This window comes from Hoplias malabaricus, chromosome 1 (assembly GCF_029633855.1).
Source record: "Hoplias malabaricus isolate fHopMal1 chromosome 1, fHopMal1.hap1, whole genome shotgun sequence".
In the NCBI taxonomy this organism is placed as follows: Eukaryota; Metazoa; Chordata; class Actinopteri; order Characiformes; family Erythrinidae; genus Hoplias; species Hoplias malabaricus.
In genome coordinates, this window is record NC_089800.1 from 11808298 (window position 1) to 11828250 (window position 19953).

The 19953-nt window shown below is 40.1% G+C and overlaps 1 protein-coding gene across 1 annotated transcript in view; it reads left to right on the forward strand.

Annotated features, from left to right (window-relative positions):
* Positions 1 to 19953, forward strand: part of LOC136701676 (cadherin-7-like) — a 144778-nt gene that overhangs the window by 34895 nt on the left and 89930 nt on the right. The window contains exons 2-3 of the mRNA XM_066676312.1: positions 5473 to 5767; positions 16962 to 17081. Of these exons, the coding sequence (XP_066532409.1) occupies positions 5473 to 5767; positions 16962 to 17081 (415 nt within the window). The remainder of the gene's footprint in view (positions 1 to 5472; positions 5768 to 16961; positions 17082 to 19953) is intronic.

Sequence of the window (19953 nt, forward strand, 5' to 3'; positions counted from 1 at the left end):
TATATATATATATATATATAAATAAATAAATACATATAAAATGTAATGATTTAATATATATATATATATATATATCATTACATTATTTATATATATAATACATACATACAAGTATGTATATATTCAACCATCGTTGAATTCAGAAAGCTCCAGGGAGCAGTGCTGTGTGGGGAAAAAGAATACAAAATGTATTGCAGCTTGTACTGCGCCACGTTCGCTGTCGTGCTCGTGTAATTGCTGGGACGTTCAACAAGGAAAGTGTCTGCATATTAATTAAAATGTCACAATTTCCCTTGCCAGCACTGGCAAAAAAATCCCAACATGCTGATAACCAACAGTTAACACTCTCTGAAAAAGTGAAGACTGTAAACATACCCATTTATAAGAAGGGAAAAACACATTTATGCAGGACAGTTGTCCAGATATTACACTTTCAACTGACAACTGAGGTTTCTCAGCTGATTGGACTGAAGTACAGTACCTTTACAAAACAAACAAACAAACAAAAATCTAACAAACACAAAAAATATACTTATAGTTCATTCTTTTTAATTTGAAAATGTGTAAAGTTGAAATATATTTCTCAAATATGTTTTATGCAGTAAGTCTAACAATATCAATATATTAGTAATATACTATTATAGTAAGTATACTTTTTCAGAATTTCTTGGTACTAGGCCAGTTTTAAGTTTATATAAATATACTTAATAAGTTTTATTTTGTACTGCAACTAGTATATGTGTATCCCTTACTAGTTAAATATTTCTATCATAATGAATTAAAATATGCGCTAATCTTATTATAATACTCTCAGATTAAACCTGGTGTCATTGTGGAAACATAAATATTTTATTGAAAGACCAATCCAGGTATTTGCAGATTGTGTGTGACAGACATGTGGATATCTGGAATCCCCAAGTAAAAAAAAAAGTGGTCTTAATAGTTTGCCTTGACCCTTATTTTAATCCTAACAAGTAGCTCAAAGTATGAACTGAACATTTAAGTGTAGATTCTGTGTTGTGATTGTAGGGTTTATATATGCACTGGCCACATGTATTCAGACTTTTAATTAATATTTGGACATGATACAGTTTTTTGTTTGGATATTTTTCATCATTCAACAACATTGTCCTGTTGTGATAACTTTATATTCACACCTCTGTATAGCACTGACACCATATGTAAACCGTTGAATGATGTTTGTTGGTTTTGGAATTATTAATTGCAATAGAAAACAAGAACTGATTACACTCTGCTCTGCTGTTAGCATTACAGAGGGAGTGTTCCTCTGCTACTGCTGCGACTGTAGAAATAAGTAATACATTATGTCTGTCTACATTAATAAGCAAGAAGAAAGCTCACCAGCCCAATAAATATTCCTTGTCCTCTATGATGTGACTGTGACTGATTGATTCTATACATCCACTTTGTATAGACATACTTTGAATTCATCTATTTTAAACAGTGTTATGACATGGTTTTGTCCAAATACCACAATGATCAATCAAACATTATGCAGTGAATGGAGGAGTGTACACACGATTATACATGCATACGAGTACATACAAGTCTTTAGGCAACTTAAATATTAATATGTATATTTTTATTTTTTCAAAAGCATGGTTTTGTTTTGGAATTTTACTTAAAATGAGGAATGAACATTTTATTTACAGTATTTGTTGTTTATATTTCATGTAATTCCATGTGAAAACTGACAAATATTGTTGAAATATATTGAATTATAGCTGTAATTGTAATTTGATTTGATTTAAGGAACTTATCATAATGCAGGTTAGACATTATGATGTTCTGGATCTTATCTTCAGGAAATTTTCTCTGACTGGACCTTGAATGAACTTTAATTAAATACCGCTGCTCTATAGAAATGTGACACTTTGGAGCAGCAGCACATGAGCCTAAAGTCACCATGCTCAAAACCTAATGCTGACCAGATGGGTATAAAACCATGTTTTATATCTGTTTCATACTTGGTTACATGTTGACTGTAAATAAACTTTGAATAATTCTCTTTGTTTCATTACACTATGCTGATTTCTTAGAAGTCAGGTAAACAGGGAAAGCCCAACTATGAGTAGATATGTCCACATTGAGTTTCAGATCTCATTGGTATAACCTTTATATCAGTTATGCTTAGCTGGCATTGAACATGGTGTCCTTAACTTTATTTTCATTCATAACTATCTAGAATGAAGTAGAGTTCCTCATGAACCTGAGGATATATGTAGTTCCTATATTCCTGAAGGTTCAAGAGTAAAAAGCACAAGGTGAGGAGGTACCACGAACTTTGAGGAAGCAGAGAGATGTGTTGGTGACACTTGTAGCCTCTGAATCTTCACCCATCACTTCAGGTGGAAAGTAAACAGACAGTGGAGCGCGTCATGAGATCTCTCCTCCAGGCCTGTTTACATACTGAGCGTCTCAGAGTGTCAGCATTGATTTGCGGAGAGGGTTCTTTTCCATTCACCCCTTGACACCCCCTTCTCCATTGCTAACAGAAACATATCCTTAAATAGAGCCAGCATTTCCATTTCTGCAAGACAAGCAACTGTATAGCTACATGACATTTTCACATTTTTAAATCCAAACTGTCTGTGTGTGTGTGTGTGTCCACCCATTGCTCTGCATACTTTCTTAGCCCCCCCTTAGCCCCATAGGCTCACAATGTAAAATATTTCACCAGCTTCAACTCAAAAATGTAAGTTCAAAAGCTGCCTCAAAAATCTGAAGTTAAATCAAAATAGAATGATTATTTATTTCAGCTCATGACTTTAAGCCACGTTTGGCTGTGAATTCCTTTCTTCAAGTTGATTTGAATTTAAACTGATTGTTGTTTCAATTTAACTGCCTACATTGAAAGTCGTTGAAAGTCGTGGAATTTTTCCATTCAACATCTGTATTTAAGTTTAAAGTAATATCATTACTTTTCTTAAATTTAATTTTTGTGACGACCGGTGTCAAGAAGAACTATCTGTCTTCATCACTGCCTTTAACACACTTTATTAAAACTCTCTGTATAGAACATCAGAGAATAAGAAGAAGCGACAGGCAGCATTTGGGCGTGGTGTTTAAAGAGACTCAGCCGGAACCTCATGAAAGCTGCTGTGTTTCACCCTGAGGGTGAGGCTTTGGACAAAATACAGTTCTCGCTACAAAGAAAGACCCAATTGGCCCAAACACCAGTAAACAATCCATATATTACTCCCACCCTCACTGCACACAACAATGAAAATAAATCCCCCAAATAATATGAACACTCATAAAATCCAGTTGAAAGCATAAAGCTTAATTTGATAAGTTAAGGTAAGTGACAAAAAGATGTTGTCATGATTTATTGCTTAACAAATTTTTTGCAGTGTAGGAGCATTTTGGAAAATTATTGTCTCTTACCACAGTCTGCTGCTGCATCAAGAAATGCATCCTAAAACTGCACCATGCAAAAAAGAACCCATTTATCAACTTTGAGCACAAAAAAAATGGACATTGGATTTTACATGCCAAAGAAGAAAAGACCATCCTGACGGTTACCAATGAAAAGAGCCAAAACCTGCATCTTTGATGGCACAGGATCAGTACCCACAGCACAGGTGTATTAGTATTATTGTATGATATTAGTATTTTGGAAAGGCACATCCTGCCGTCAAAATGACACCTTTTCCCAGGCATGAGTTACAACAGCATGGCTTTGATGACATAGAGTGCGTGAGCTTCTGTGACCTGCCTGCAGTCCAGATCGGTGTGCTGCATCATGAAGAGAAGAATTAGACAACGGTGCTACAGACCATAGAGTTGTGTAGCTCAAGCTTTGTGTGCGCAACGGGCGCAACGTGTGAACACACCCTGGAGGGCCCCTGAGTCCTTCACAGGGCGACACACACACACACACTCACTCACTCACACCTAAGGACACTTTTGAGTCGCCAGTCCATCTGCCAACATGTGTTTTGGACCATGTATATATATAAATTAAGTTTATCATTGTAAACACTGGAATTTTAATAAAGTTTTATATGAATCATTTTGTGTAACTTGCAAGCCAGATCGAAAAAGTGCTTAAAAACAAGATATTACATCTAGTTTAATCCATTTTCAGGATTTATAAAGTGTGTACAAAATAGTACAAAGTAGTCTGCCTTTTGCGGATATAAGTGTGAATTAATCAAGTGAAGTTAATAAGTGGGAAGGAAATATAACACTAAAGCTAAGTTTAGAAACGGTTTCCTCCTGTGTGACAGCTGTTTATAACACTGTTCAGTCCGTAACAGCTTATCCAGTTCAGGGTCTCGGTGAGTCCAGAGCCTACCTGGAACCTAGCACTGTTCTCGTGATTGCTTTTTGGGGGAAATAACAGAGAGCTTGTTTTGTTTTGGTGAAACTTCACTTAGGGATTAAAAACAACTATGAATCATAACGAATCAATGTAGAAATGCTATGAATAGCTGGGCCGCTACTTATCGACATCTACTTATCTAATCAGTTATTTTAGTGGAATCATTTATATATAATTTCCCTCTGCTTGTGTTCCTGAAGGGGTATTATTGAATGCTTTATTATTATGTAGTTAGAGGATCCACACCCATTCCTTTCCTTTTTCTGAAATAAAAACTATCAGCACAACAACATATTGTGAGACAATGGTGTTGCTATAAATACTGTCCCTCAGTACTTCAGTGTCTTCCCTCTCTTGAGATGACTCACTGAAGGTTTGACTCAGGGCAGTGGAAGAGTAGCAGACACAAGTGCATATCACTGAGTGCACCTTTCAGTCTTCTGTTCATAGTTTTATAAACAGATTGGTGCCATAGGGGAAAAAAACAAAATCTGAAATATTTCTCATTTCAGTGTGATATATTCTGAAAAGCCACTGTAGATTAAGTCTGAATCATAAAGGAGCAGTCAGTCATTTGTACCAACATAAAGTAGCACACAGTAGGTTATGAAAATGATTATTTATTCTGTTCTATAAAGATCAGTTCATATAAGAGAATGAATTAAAGTGCTTTGGAGTCCCTGAAGTAATGAGTTTATGATCCATAGAAGAGGCAGTGTGATCTATGATACATCCAGGCCAATAGGTGTCAGTATAATGATGTCTGTTTTCCAGTGAAGTAGAGCTATTGAATTAAAAGAGACTACTTCTTTGACAGCATTGCTACATAGGTGTTGGCTTGTTTTTATCCTGTAATAAAGCATTAATGTGACCTTGTAATCCAGTGTGTTTTCTACTTTGTAAATGCATCACTTAAACATGCTGCGTTTCTTCACAGCTCAGTGAAACCTCATGGTGCCTGTACATTCCTCTCTGTTTTTGACACTTGGTGAATGTCAGTGTATTTTTTTCACATTTCCATTCTAATTTCTAGTCATTTTTTGTCACAGAACATCTCTCCTGAAGTGTTTCAAAGTTCTTAGCCTCTGACTCTGCCATTTTCCTTCACCTCCTCCTCTTCCCAGCTGCACTCGGACATGGATAAGGGAAATGGAAACGTGAAGTACGTCTTGACCGGTGAAGGAGCATCCTCCATCTTCACCATCGACGAAAACACAGGGGACATCCACGCCACGAAGCGCCTGGACCGAGAAGAGAAGGGATACTACACCCTGAGGGCTCAAGCGGTGGACCGTGAAACCAACATCCCAGTGGAGGATGAGTCTGAGTTTATAGTGAAGGTGCAGGACATCAACGACAATGAACCCAAGTTTCCAGATGGACCCTACACCGCAGGAGTCCCTGAGATGTCCCCACTAGGTAAGTAAATTTAATTCTGGGATTGTTTAAAAACGTCAAGGGCAATCCAAGTATTTTGACATGTTAGGAAACAACCAAGAAGCTGGCGTCTAGTGGACAGGATGTACACTGTCAGAAAAACTGTCACAGTACCGTTAATGTTACACAGTTGTACCTTATTTAATTATAGTTGTAAACCTTAAAATTGTTTTGATTTCCTATGCCCCAGGACTTATGTCCTTTTGATTTTACAGAGGTCTGTAATTAAATCTTACAACTATTCATCTCTCCTTCTGGTTCCTTAGGGAACACAACTGGACTTTAAACCACTGTTGTACCTTTAAAAGTCCATTTACACTATATGTACCTTTAGTAAATATATACATATATACATATTTTTCTGACCGTGTTTTATTCTGATGTAAATTTTGTACCCTCAGACCTGTGGTGTGTTTTGTCAGTTTTCATCAGTGAACTGGAAACGAGGCTCTGATCTTTCTCAGTTTCTGATCCATGTTAATGCAGTTGCTTGTGATGCTGAGATATGAGCTCCTGAGCATTGTAAAGAGCTTCCTTCACCACATCAGAGGCTCTGCTCTAATCAGTATGCTAATCCATAGCTGTCTCCAGGTGTATTTATATGTTGATGGCCTCAGCCAAGGCTCCGATAAGCATTTTGGAGAGCAGTTTCTGGAGAAGCTGTTCAGTGAGGGCTCTTCAGTAGAGGAGCTGTATATCGTTGGAGTAGCACTTGTTCAACTAGAGCTCACTTTCAAAGTTTCTGCCAAGAAAACTACAGGGGAAAAAAAAGACCTGCTTATGAAACTCCAACAGCAAGAATTGGGTGCTGGGATTTGAAGTTTGTGTTTTCGTTTTTCTTTCCCTCAGTGTTCAGAGGTGTGTAGAGCAGCTTCCAAAGAGTAATTACACTGAAACACAGCTGGGAGTTTGGGGAGTTTTATACACTTCTCTGTGATACTTGGAATTGGGCATGGTGGGCTTATCCTCATATGCAGCTGCTCCAGAGTAGAGCTCAAATATTACAGTGTAAAAAATTCTCAGCACAGTACAAACCTTACCAACACGTTACACAAGTAAATATCACTAGTTATTACCCACCTCTATTTATGTGTAATGCAACCAGTGTGAAAGTCTGGGCACATTTGCACATGCTGAGCATGTGGCAGGAAGCCCACGAATTTGCAGAGACACACTAAGTTTTATAAATGTGAGACATCTTTGCTGTTGGAAGTTAACTGCACTTGATATTTTCCTCTTTCTTCCTTTAACCGTTAACGCACTCAGTCACCTTTTAGTGTTTTTAACTTCTGCTCAGTAATAGCTCTAGAATGGGGGAGCGCTCACAGTCAGCGGGATGCAGTCCTTTTTGAATTGACCTCAGTAATAGCAATAATGCTGGCTTTACTTTCGGCAAAAACCTTTATTTTCTGTAAATTGACCGTAAGGCAGCTGATGAAACTGATATGCTGAGGTTCTGCTTGGCAATAATGATAGCAATTATTCTAAAGTCTTTTTCTGTGCTCCGTAGTGACAGAGTTATATAAATAGAAACATTCTTGTTCTGTCTCTCCATTTAAAATGACTGTACCACTGAATTCGGAGGATGTGTACACTAGGCTGGGTAATTTCAGTTGGTATGGTACAATCTATAAAGTCTTTGCACTTGATCGGTAGGCGGTCCGACCTAGAAGAGGCATTATTCTCTTACTGACTGAATGACTGACTCCTAATGTTGAAACATGCATGTGCGAGTAGGAACTGTTAGTTCACCCATATTTCACATTGTGCTTTTCCAACAAGGAACAGGGACAGTTCCACTTCGTGAGCTAAATTTGGAACCGTTCGGCATGTTTCCACCAACATAAACTGGTTTGCGAACCAGAACAATTAGTTCCCAGCTGGAACCAAAGAAGTGTAGGTTCAGTAGGTTCAGGTTCAGTAACTCAAGAAAGAGCTCAGAACCTCAAACACAGCATTATCGCCCAGAGGAGCTGGACAGGGTCATTTACAATGTTCCATAAAAATAAATAGTAGGAAATGAGACAAGTACACGCTTCATTTCTGGGGCTGTGTTTAGGAGTACTGCTGAATTTGTCTTGCTTAACGTAAGTGTATGTCTTTGCCTGAATTATTGTAAAGGAATGTGCATTAGGCATGATGCATATCACTACACTTCATTTACTGACAACATAGTCATCACCAAGATTACAATGTCATAGTTCAACACACTTGGAGGAGAACAGAGTACCCACTTCTGATATGACTATACTCATCAACATGGCATATTTAAATGAATAAATAAAACTAGACAATGACCATCACTGGATTAGGAACACCTGCCTTGCATCTACACTAATTGTTCATTTAATCAGCTCCACTGACCCTACAGGAGCACTTTGTAGTTCTACAATTACAGGTTAGTCCAATGATCTAGACCCCATGGATCATTCTCAGCGCTGCCGTGACACTGACATGCTGCTGCTGTATTAGTGTGTGTCGTGCTGGTAGGAGTCGATCAGATACAGCAGTGCTGTTGGAGTTTTTAAAGCCCTCAGCATCACTGCTGCTCCTGCTGGGTTTATGGAAATTTTTGACCATTCTTCCAGAAGCGCATTTGTGAGGTCAGACCCTGATTTTTGGATGAGAAGGCCTCACAGTCTCTGCTCTAAATTATCCCAAATGTGGTGTGCCGAGCTGATGTAGTAAAGTTCTTCCACGCCAAACTTGCTCATCCATGTCTTTAAGGACCTTGCCTTGTGCACAGGTGCACAGTCATGTTGGAACAGGAAGGGGCCATCCCCAAACTGTTCCCACAAAATTGGGAGCATAAAATTGTCTAAAATCTCTTGATATGCTGAAGCATTAAGAGTTCCTTTCCCTGGAACTATGAGCCAAGCCCACCTCCTGAAAAACAACCCCACCATAATCCCCTCCCTTAACCAAACTTTACACTTTCAGACAAGTACCATTCTCCTGGCAACCGCCAAACCCAGACTTGTCCATCTGACCGCCAGATAGAGAAAGGTGATTCCTCAATTCAGAGGAATTCATTGTGCTTGGTGATTTAAGGCTTGAATGCAGCTGCTCAACCTTGAAAACCCATTCCATAAAGCTCTCTACGCACAAATCTGAAGGCCACATCATGTTTATTGAAGCAACAAAAGCTCAAATATAAAATGTCATGTACTAGATGGGTTTCTCGTATTGTCCCAGAATTTCCCTAAATTTTACCTTGTATATTTTACATCATGACCTATTCTCTATTATGAGTATTATCGTCAAGGTTGTGTTACTACACTGAGAGTGAATTTTAGAGCCCTACAAGGCCTCATGTCCAAGGAGAAGAAAAGAACAAAAATAAATAATTAAATAAGGGAATGTAAAAAAGTATTGAGTGAATCAAGTTTGGCAGAAAACAATAAGCGCCCCCCAAGATCTCAAGGACAGAGTCTCTGCACCCTGGAACAATGTGCCTGCATATGTGTTTGTGTGTGTGTGAGAGTGTTAAATGATAGAAAAGGAAAAAGACACTGTCACAAAAATGAAACACAAAGCCGGGAGCTGCCACAGAGCTTTGGGTTCAGATGGCAGATTATTCAAATCGAACGGGACGTGGAACAGAATGCCTCCCTGAGTGTTTTCCGCTGTGGAAACCGGAGCTTAGCGCTCATCGCCTCGGGACCCCTCCGCCAGTCCTGTCGTAACAGGAAAATACGGAATAGAAAGCTGCACCGGAAATTTCTCTGACAGTCTGCCAGGAGAAGGTGCGAGCGGCTCTGATTGGCAGACAGTGGCGAGGAATGCCTGCTGGAAGTGATGTGACAATGATAAAAATATAGGCCCTCCACTTTCTTCAGAAACGAGCTACACTGAGAGAAAAGACCAATAGAAGCAAGTGGATCGATACTGAAGTGATCAATACTTACAATACTGATTTTCCCTTTTAAATTGCCTCACATAAATATCAAACCTACGTGATTTTCTTCAAAAGCAGAACTGTTCATAAATGCTGCACAAATCAATAGGAAACCGATTCTGATGTCTGTGACTGGTGAACATGTGTGTTCTGATCATGGGGACTTTTGGCACTATTTTGGTACTGCATGGTATGTACTCTCTACTTGGTTCGCCATACTTTTCTTTGCTATGGTTGTTTTCCCATTAGGCAAATTTGGTACTTGGCAGTTTGTCTTTTTCCTGATTCCAAGTGAGCCAAGCAGGGACTAAACAACAGACTTGGGAAACTTGACGTGTAAACCTTGCAGATCACTCAATGGCCAGAGAGAGTTCTCAATCATGATGAAACGCAGACCCCCAGCACAATTTTGTCATCTCTTTAATTTACAAGCTACAGTAGAGATCACATCACATCATGGACTTTCGAAGAGGTCCAGACACTCCTTGGAATAGTGGATGACGAAAGAATTCAGAGAGAGCTGGATGGGCCAACAAGGAACCATCAAACTCTACTGATCTCTCTGAACTGATGTGCACATCTGCTTTCAGTCCTAACAAATAAAACACATGAATACACTATGAGTAAACAAGACTAAATGTTACTTCTGACATTGATGTGCTTTCCCAAGTCTGTTGTTCCTGCTAAAGACAGTGTTTTGAGATATCACCAGCTGCATTTCCATGGGGAGCTGTTGAAGAGGAAAATTAACCAATAACAGGCCCCAAATGCAAGTAAAATATCTAGAGGCCTTTGGATGGTAGATAGAGCTCAGAATGTTGAAAAGCATGAAAAGAGATAATGACGTTGCTCTATTCCTGTTACTGTTCCAGTTTTTTAATGTGGAACTGACTGCAAACTACACTCCGCATCATGCTCAAACATTCCAGGTTAAAAGATGCAGTGCTCCTGAATGAACTCAAACAGGAGTGGGGAGTGAGGGGGTTTGTTTTGCTGAAAGCGATTTAATTCTGGGTATATTGTTTTGCAGTGTTCTAAACAAGATTTGAAAAATTCGAGACTATTCACACCCCGTTATAAATTCTTAAGCTCCACACTCTTCTAGATGTTATTTCATGTTGATTTTCGTGATAATACTATGTGGGAATATACCTGGAATTGTTCTTATTATTTTCATATGAAATATATAGGGATCAGATGCATTTATAGTCAAATTTATTAAACCAAGATTGTTACCCATTATGTCTCGCTTTATTATTGCGTAATAACCAACATGGGACAACCATGATTGGATCATTAAGGCCTTACTGAACAGTCTCATGGACTAAAGCAAATGGAGGATGAGTAATGAAAAGAGGTCCAGTATAAACGGTTAAAAAATAGTGTGAGACCGCTGACTTTACAGCTACTGAGTGTGGCGCCTATCCTCAGAGGAGGAGAGACACTGTCTGTTTCCCAGCGGGGATGAGAGGAAGGGCTCATGAGATCACTCTCTGAGTTACTGAACTTCAGCTTTAGCTCAGCGTTTTACGAGAGAGAGAAAGAGAGAGAGAGAAAGAGGCGACATTGTCAGGATTTAATGGCTAGCCATCCACAGGGGTCCACCACGCGTTTCACAGATATCTCTGGATTAAGAAGGAGTTTATCATCTTTTATCCCATGAGAGAGAGAAAGAGAGAGTGAGTGAGAGAGAGAGCAAATGGGAAAAAGTGAGAGAGACAAAGAAAAAATAGAGAGAGAAAGAGAAACAGAGAGGAGAAAGCCTGCAAATGTTAAGGGGTTTCATGCCCCTCTTGCTAACATTTGGCACTGGGCTTGGTAACTGCTTAGTGTCTGGTTTCAGAGCACAGAACTAATGTAAACTGATGTGAAAGATGGATATATTTATCTCATACACAGCTCCTCTCCCTCCTCTGGAGAGTCTCACTACACTCTGAAGCACACCGTCTCTTTGCATCAGCGGAGTAAAATGTCCCATGGTGTTCCATAATGAAAAGGGAAAGACTGTAATCCTCTGTTAGCCATATTAGCATTTTCTTAATAATGCAAACCTGTTAGCATGTTAAACTCCAATATATTTTTCTGCTCTTGTGACAGAATCTGTGTGAGTTGTTCATACAAAGATTGTGTACAAGCTTCGGTAACTCATGTTTTGTTTTAGAGTGTATGGGCACAAGGCACATTCTTTTGTCTCATTTCTATTCTCCCTGAGGGTAGAACAGATTTTTGGAGGATAATAATTCTGTCTAAATTATTTATCTTCTTTAGCTTAAAGTTTAACATGTTAGTTCTCATTGTCTGAAAATGTGAGTGATCAGTGAAAGATATTTAGTAAAGCTGAATCCCAAATGTCTCTCTACACCCTCCATAATGGTGGTCATAACATGTACCCACACATAATGCATTGTATGTCAAAAATAGCATTTAGTCAACTAAGGTTCCTGTTTTCCTGTTGAATTACTGTGTGTGCTGCATTTTAATTTTACTTTTGATGTGCATTATGTAGGTAGTGTGATACTAGTTGGTATAGAGCCCAAGCTCCTCTACTGAGAGATGAACAGAACTAATATATAAAGGACTAAAATGTTGAAAGAAGGAATAGAACAATTTAAACATCACAGTCTTTATTTGAGTTGTGGATTTATAACTAAGCAATCAATGTGGTGGCTGCTGCACACAACAATGTCACCTGCAAACCATGGAAAGCTGAAACTGCTGACCTGACTGGCCAGGTATAGTGTCATACGGGGTGTTGTAAAATCCCAGCCTGGAACCTGGATCAAAATCTGGATTTGAAATATGAAAACCTATCATATACTGTGTCTAAAAGTCAAAAGTAGACACCAGTGTCCCTCTTCTATAGTGCTTACCATAGAGGTTGGAACATTGCTATTAAGATTTGATTGCATCATCCACAAGACTGTAATATATTTTTTGAGGGGACGATTTTACAACCTCTGCATGAACAGCTTAGTGCCTGTGAGTAGTGAGTTTAGATGAGCGCACTTATTTTAATGGGTGACTACAATCATCAGCACATACAGCGTAAATATCCGAGGCGTTGAGGTAAAGTACAGGACAGTGGCCAGGCCTTTCTCCTGCTGGATATCTCCTTTATGGCTGTGTTTAAATCATTAATGGCCCCGTGGTGGGGTGATAAATGGCTTCAATTAAGCGGGCATCATGAATTGAATTAATTATAGTAATTAGGTGCGGGCTCTTGCCCATACACACAGAGACCTTCTGGACTGAAGATGGGCTAGGACTTTTGTCTTCATCAAGCCTTGATCGGCGTGGAAACCAAGGCTCTGCTGGACCCCGTTGTCCAATGGTAGTTGTGGATTTTTATTTTTTTTTTGAGAGAAATCAAGATTGACTGAGGGTTTATTAGAGAGTCAAAGCAAGGCCAACATCTTTAAATCTCCAGCACGAGCGTCCTCAGCCAACAGTGCTCCGGGCTAATTCATACGTCCTCAGATCGAGGACAGAATGGAGCATTTAATTATGGAACTTTTGGGGTGAATTAAAGACTGCGCTGCTGAAGGCGCGGTGGGTTTTCAGAGCCGTTATCAAGGCTAAATTGCTTCTAATTGATGTATTTACACCACGGCTTGACGATTTCCCATGGAAGCTTCTTAATGTGCAATAAAGTCCCACTGGAACACATCAGTCAATGAGCAAGTCCAGGAGGAAGATCAAGCATTGACTATAAGCTTTCCATTGTTTCGGATTCCTCATAAATTTGTCGACAGCACAATTACTGAAGCTCGTTAGCTCATTTTCCGTAATAATCCTCCGTTCTATAGAGTGGAGGGGAGCAGGTGTGAAATTACCCGAATGTAATCACTTTAATAAGAAAGAGTAAAATACGGAAAGCTCATCAAGTCCTCCGTCCTGAAATAGAGGGTTAAATATCATCTTTACCATTTTATTTTTAAATTAGAGTAATGGTTATTTCCATGCTGTTATCTTTTATATTCTCATTATGTTTGTTTATTATGTTTGTCATGCAGAAATCAGTTTCTGCTGTATTCAACTTGGTTATAATGCAAACGTTTACAAAGGTACACTTTAAAAAGAATATTTTTTGAGGGTTTTTTATCGAAGGAAATGGTTCTTTATAGAATTATTCGCACTTAAATAGCACTGTGCAAGATTAAAGTGCTCTTTGTTTAATGAAGGGCTTCTTCAGATTGATAGACAATGTTCTGTATATGGATCTATGTAGCACCTTTGAGAAATAGGTTCTATATGGCACCAAAAAGGTTCTTCTGTTGTTAAGATGTCAAGCCTATTGCAGTAGAAGAACCGTTTGCATGTGTGAAATACCACTCTGGCACATCTCCACACCTGATACTGCCAAATTTTTCTAGAAAGTCTCCAGAAATTATGTGTGAAAGTGGCATTAGTCGTCCAATATGTTTACATCCCAATATCATGCACTTAAGCATTGCTGTGAGCATTTGATGGCATACAGCCATGAGCATGTAAGCATTGCGTCTGCTCTCCAACACATCCCAGAAGATTTAGTTTGTGGTTTTGACAACAGTGCCATGGTGTTTGATCTTTGTGGTATTTTGACCAAAGGATGTCACAGACGTTTCTTTAAGACCCCAAAATCATTTTTACATGTTTACTTGCCAAAAAGTGGTGGAATGTATACAATATAATAAATTATAATATCCATATTTTCAATTTCATAATGTAAACATTCCCAAATGAGGTCCATAAAAGCAGACTGTTTTTAAAGGTTTTTAAAACTGCAGCAAATTGCACTGAACTGGTAGGAGTTACTCGTCAAGATGTGGAGACGAATTGTTAGCAGATGCAGTGAGTCAGTTTGGAGACAGAAGGCCGTATGTGAAACTTTCCAACACTTGCTTTTCAGAACAGCCAGACTTTGCTGCATTGTCTGCCTGAGATGTAAACAACAACAACAACAACAGCAAAAACAAACACCCCAACAAGTGTGACTCGGAAAATATTTCCCCAAGAAATGACTGATATGAAATCTCGAATCCTTCTTGAGTATGCGCCCCTTCGCCCGCGCACTCTTGGAAATGAGATTCCTTGACCAGAACGGTCAAATTACAGCTCCTATTTTTTTTTTATGGGTTGTTTATGAAAACATGTCATATCCTAGAATTAGTCTGGGTATATTTATTTTCATTACTGTCAGATGACAATCGGCCGCCTGGAACCCAGGATTGATGACTGGGTCTAGGAGCCTGGGAAGGAAAATAAAGAAAAAAATGTATATATAAATAAATAAATAAACAAATAAAGGGGGGAAGGAAAACGGTGGGGATTTGATCAATCACGGCAATAAAGATGGACAAATGAGAAGTGACAGAACGAGAGGGAAATAGTAATTAGGGAGACAGCTGCACCTGCTGATACCAGGAGATACATGTATTCAGTCTGTGTACAAGAGAACCGTCTGTTGTTTATTTATTTATTTATTTTCCAATCTATATCATCACCAGACATAGAAGACTATTTATAAAGCTTAGACTTTCTCTGATTTGTTTTGACTGACCTGAACAGATGCCCTTAATGTCACTTTGCTGTGTCGACAGGTGCACAAAGCGACTCAGGCTGTTTATTAATTCATTAGGGCTTGTTTGATTGACTAAGCCTATGCATCTCAATGGTATTCGGTGGGAGGGGAATTCTTAAAGGGTTATTCTGGCTTTTTTTTTTTTTAACCCAGTCTGTGTCTGCTGCATTTGTGGTGTGTGTTCACTTGTTGTGGATGGATATTTATCTCTTAATTAGAAAATAAAGCAGCCATACACATGCTCTGAGTTTAGTTTCTGGATTTAACTTGCCCTTGCCTTCATTTCGTCACTTCCCCTCGGGAATTCCCTGACGCCTGGTCCATTCCAGTGTGGACTAAAGTGAAACATGTTATTTTAAATGAGCCCTTGGAGGGGGGAAAGAGTTGACACAGATGTTTGGAGTGTTCTCTCGGTGTCTGCGAGGGTTTCCTCCAGGTGCTCCGGTTTCCTCCCACAGTCCAAAAATAACACATGTTGGTAGGTGGATTGGTGACTCAAAAGTGTCCGTAGGTGTAAGTGAGTGAGTGAATGTGAGTGTGTGTGTCGCCCTGTGTGTCATAATTTTTATTATTCGAATCATCAATGTAACCTTTAATCATGTTCCTTGCCAGGTTTAACAGAATAAAACCCTTCTGCATGGAGGATGTTTGCTTGGCTTTGGCGAACAATACGACATAATTGTGGAGAAAGAGGAAAGCCGCAGAGGCTTTGCTCGCTGTGTGGTGCACATGGCAGCCGGGCCAACTCCATGGACGACAAATCCTGTAAATGATCGACAGGCAGAAGTGAAACCACACAAACAAAGTGAGCTTTTGAACTCGTGAAGTTGCTTTAAGCTTCAAGCAACCCTCACAAAAACCTTCTGTCTGCAAGGAGCACGCTGAGCCCTTCAGAACAGTGCAGTCTTTTACAGCCAGGCCTTTTACGTGAGCTCATTTTAATCAGCCGTGTAAAAGTTTTTGGCAGATTTGTGTGTCACTTTGTGGCTGTTTGTTTAGGGAAATTTATAGCAGCCTTTGGATAGCTGGAGATATCTCAGGCTCCATGAATCTGCAGGTGGCCCAATGATGCTGCTTCATGATGGGAGTGGAGGATTAGCTCTGAGCCTGTATTTTGCGTTGCATTGGATTCATTTGGTGAAAGCTTGTAAAGTGCAACTCCTCTTTGATTTTTTATTGGACAGGACTGGAGTGTGAGGGAGCGGTTGTTTTCTGTGAAATAAAAACATCAGCCACTTTTAAAGCAACAGTCTCATTTATGTCCAGCGATCCAGGAAAAAGCAGAGCAGCGTGGCTCTCAGCGTGAAATATGTAAACCTAAAAGGGCTCTAGATCAGGAGGCAAAGAGTGGGGCTATTACTCCAGGGTTACATTTATGTTTGGGACCATGGCTAATTGCAGCTTTTGTCAAAATGCCAGGAAGCAGGCGTCAGCTTAAAATAAGGCTCGTGATGCAACGTCTGCACGATCAGCTGGATGCAAATAACCCATGCATCAGCAAATGAACCCCCCCCCCTGGAATTGGCTATCCAGGACTCTTATTCATTGTCCTGAAACTGCACTGTCAAAACGTGCACATTGCTCCCACAATCTGCTCCGCACTGCTCTCGCTCAGAGACAGGATGCTGTATCGCCATGGTAACCCATAGTAAGTTTTGTTTGGTTTCCTTTCTTCTATATTTTACTCACTCTTTCTTGCTCTCTATTTCTCCTCCAAGGCACCATGGTGGTCCAGGTGGCGGCGACGGACGCAGATGACCCCACATACGGCCACAGCGCCAGAGTGGTGTACAGCATTATCCAGGGGCAGCCGTACTTCTCCGTGGAGCCCAAAACAGGTACTTCTTTAGAATCATAGCCCTAGGAAGGTGAGAGCTTCACCACAGGGCTCATGAATCCTAAATGAAATTGGGAGTGCTCTGAAATAAAGACAAAATAAGAAAGAGCTTCATTCTGTTTCAGTGCAAGAAATTCAGTTTAAGTCAGGTCAGGATGTGCGCTCAACTGGAAATGGGCGAGTTTATCTGCAAACACTGACCTGGTTCAAGAAAAAAAAAATAAAAATGCAGCAAAGATCGTATCATAATGCCTCCTTCTTTAGTGGATATTAAAGAAGCACTATGTAATATATTTACATTAAAATTGCAGCTTCAAAATCATTGACTTGATTCTCCACTGACCTGTTATAGAAACTGCCCTGTGTAATGTTTGGTGAATAGTAGCACAGTGTTGTAAAAGTGAATTACATTTTAAGAAAATTTAAAAGATATGAAAATGAAGAGAACCAACAAAACAAAAATTCCACAGCTCTTTTGTGAAGTGTATGCTTGTACTTACATGTGAAAAAGAGGCAGGGCTGCGCATATAAACATGTCAGAGTTACAGAGCTCAAAGCACTAATCTTGATTAGTATTCAGTATTATTTAGCATTTCATTAATTCGTTCATTCATTCATTCATTATCTGTAAGCGCTTATCCTGTTCAGGGTCACGGTGGGTCCAGAGCCTACCTGGAATCATTGGGTGCAAGGCGGGAATACACCCTGGAGATGGCGCCAGGTCTTCACGGGGCAACACAAACACTCACACATTCACTCACACACTCACACCTACGGACACCCGGAGGAAACTCACGCAGACACAGGGAGAACACACCAACTCCTCACAGACAGTCACCTGGAGGAAACCCACACAGACACAGTGAGGACACACCACACTCCTCACAGACAGTCACCCGGAGGAAACCCACGCAGACACAGGGAGAACACACCAACTCCTCACAGACAGTCACCTGGAGGAAACCCACACAGACACAGTGAGGACACACCACACTCCTCACAGACAGTCACCCGGAGGAAACCCACGCAGACACAGGGAGAACACACCAACTCCTCATAGACAGTCACCTGGGGGAAACCCACACAGGGAGAACACACCACACTCCTCACAGACAGTCACCTGGAGGAAACCCACGCAGACACAGGGAGAACACACCACACTCCTCACAGACAGTCACCTGGAGTAAACCCATGCAGACACAGGGAGAACACACCAACTCCTCACAGACAGTCACCCGGAGGAAACCCACGCAGACACAGGGAGAACACACCACACTCCTCACAGACAGTCACCCGGAGGAAACCCACGCAGACACAGGGAGAACACACCACACTTTTTATTATTATTATTATTGTTATTATTATTATTATTATTATATATTATTATTATATACATACTGCCCATGTTGCCTGTGCCCCCACCACATCAGTGTCCGTGCAGATGGTGTTTTTCTATGGTTCCCTTTCACATCACTAGATGTCAATAATTTTTGGAGTAGAACAGATGACAATAATAGCTTTGCAAAGAGCTCCAGTCTGTTTTGAGATCAGTTTCCTTCCATTGTTACTAAAAGTAAATCACTTGTTTTGACACCAGGCTTGTACCTTTAGATTTGTCCTTCACTGAGCAACACATGTCCTTTCCTAAAGCCAACAACAATTTATGTTGCTTCTGATCTGACAAACCAAGTGACAAATAAAGGCAAGTGCTGTGTGGCTGTGTGTTTGACAGGAGCAGAGGGAGCTGGGTAATAAGAATGCAACCAATGTTGTGGCACCTGTAACAGTGGGGCATTGTGTATACACACCCTCTGAGATTCTGTATGGTCGGAAATACAAACTCTGATATAAACTCTGCCAGCACACACACACAGTCACACAAATCAAACACACTCTCCCTTTCAGTTTAAGAAGAATCACCAAACACTGACTGTAAACAAGAGCTTACAAAGGTCAGCGCCCCTGTCTGAGTCTCTGAGTGCTTTGCGATTCTACTCCAATCGCGGCACTCAGTTTACTGAATTCCGTTCAGGAATGATGGAGAGTGCATCTCGGAGATGGAGACCCGTACAGTAAATTCCATGCCTTTAAAGTGCTGGACAATTGCATGTTTTCAGACGTCTGTATGGCCCACTGTTCTGGAATTTCTGACTGAAAGCCCAGCGGCTAGTGAAGGTTTCGGTGCCAGTCATTCACACTAACTGCAGTCTTTTCACTCTCCACTTTCCCTTCATTGTCATCTACATTCACATGTGAAGACTGTCCCTTGCAGGTTTATCCCTCACCATCGCTGAGCATGCTTTGGAGCTCTCAAATAGTGACAAGCAGGTAATCCAACCAATTTCTAAGACGGAGCTTTGGGTATATTATAGCGAATTCACCCAAGAAATATTGACTCTTCAAAACACTCTTCAAAATAAACTACAAAGGGTTCTTTGAGCAATGCCATAGAAGGACCGCTTTTGGTTCCATTTTTGGTTTCTTCAAGAGATGCATGAGTGTGAACAACCTTGTAAAAATCCATCAATCCATCTTAAGTTTCTTTATCCATTTAAACATATTAGCAAAAAAAAAAAAAAAAAAAGCTTCTTCTCCAGCATTGCTCAAAAACCTTTTATAGCACCTTTTTTTTTAAAAAGTGAACAAGGCTATATCCCTTCCACCCTAAATAAGCTGCTCCATAAAATATGTAATGGTCAGACATTTGGACATTGAAAGTCTTAAATGATACACTGTGTGATTTGTTGTGTATTTTGTGAGGTTTGACTCTAAAGACAGATGACATTTCCAGGGTGTGTGTCAGTATCAGCCCCGTAGGGGCATCAGTCAGTGGGTGCTGGTGGACCCGCCTGCCTGGGGCCTGCAACAGCCTC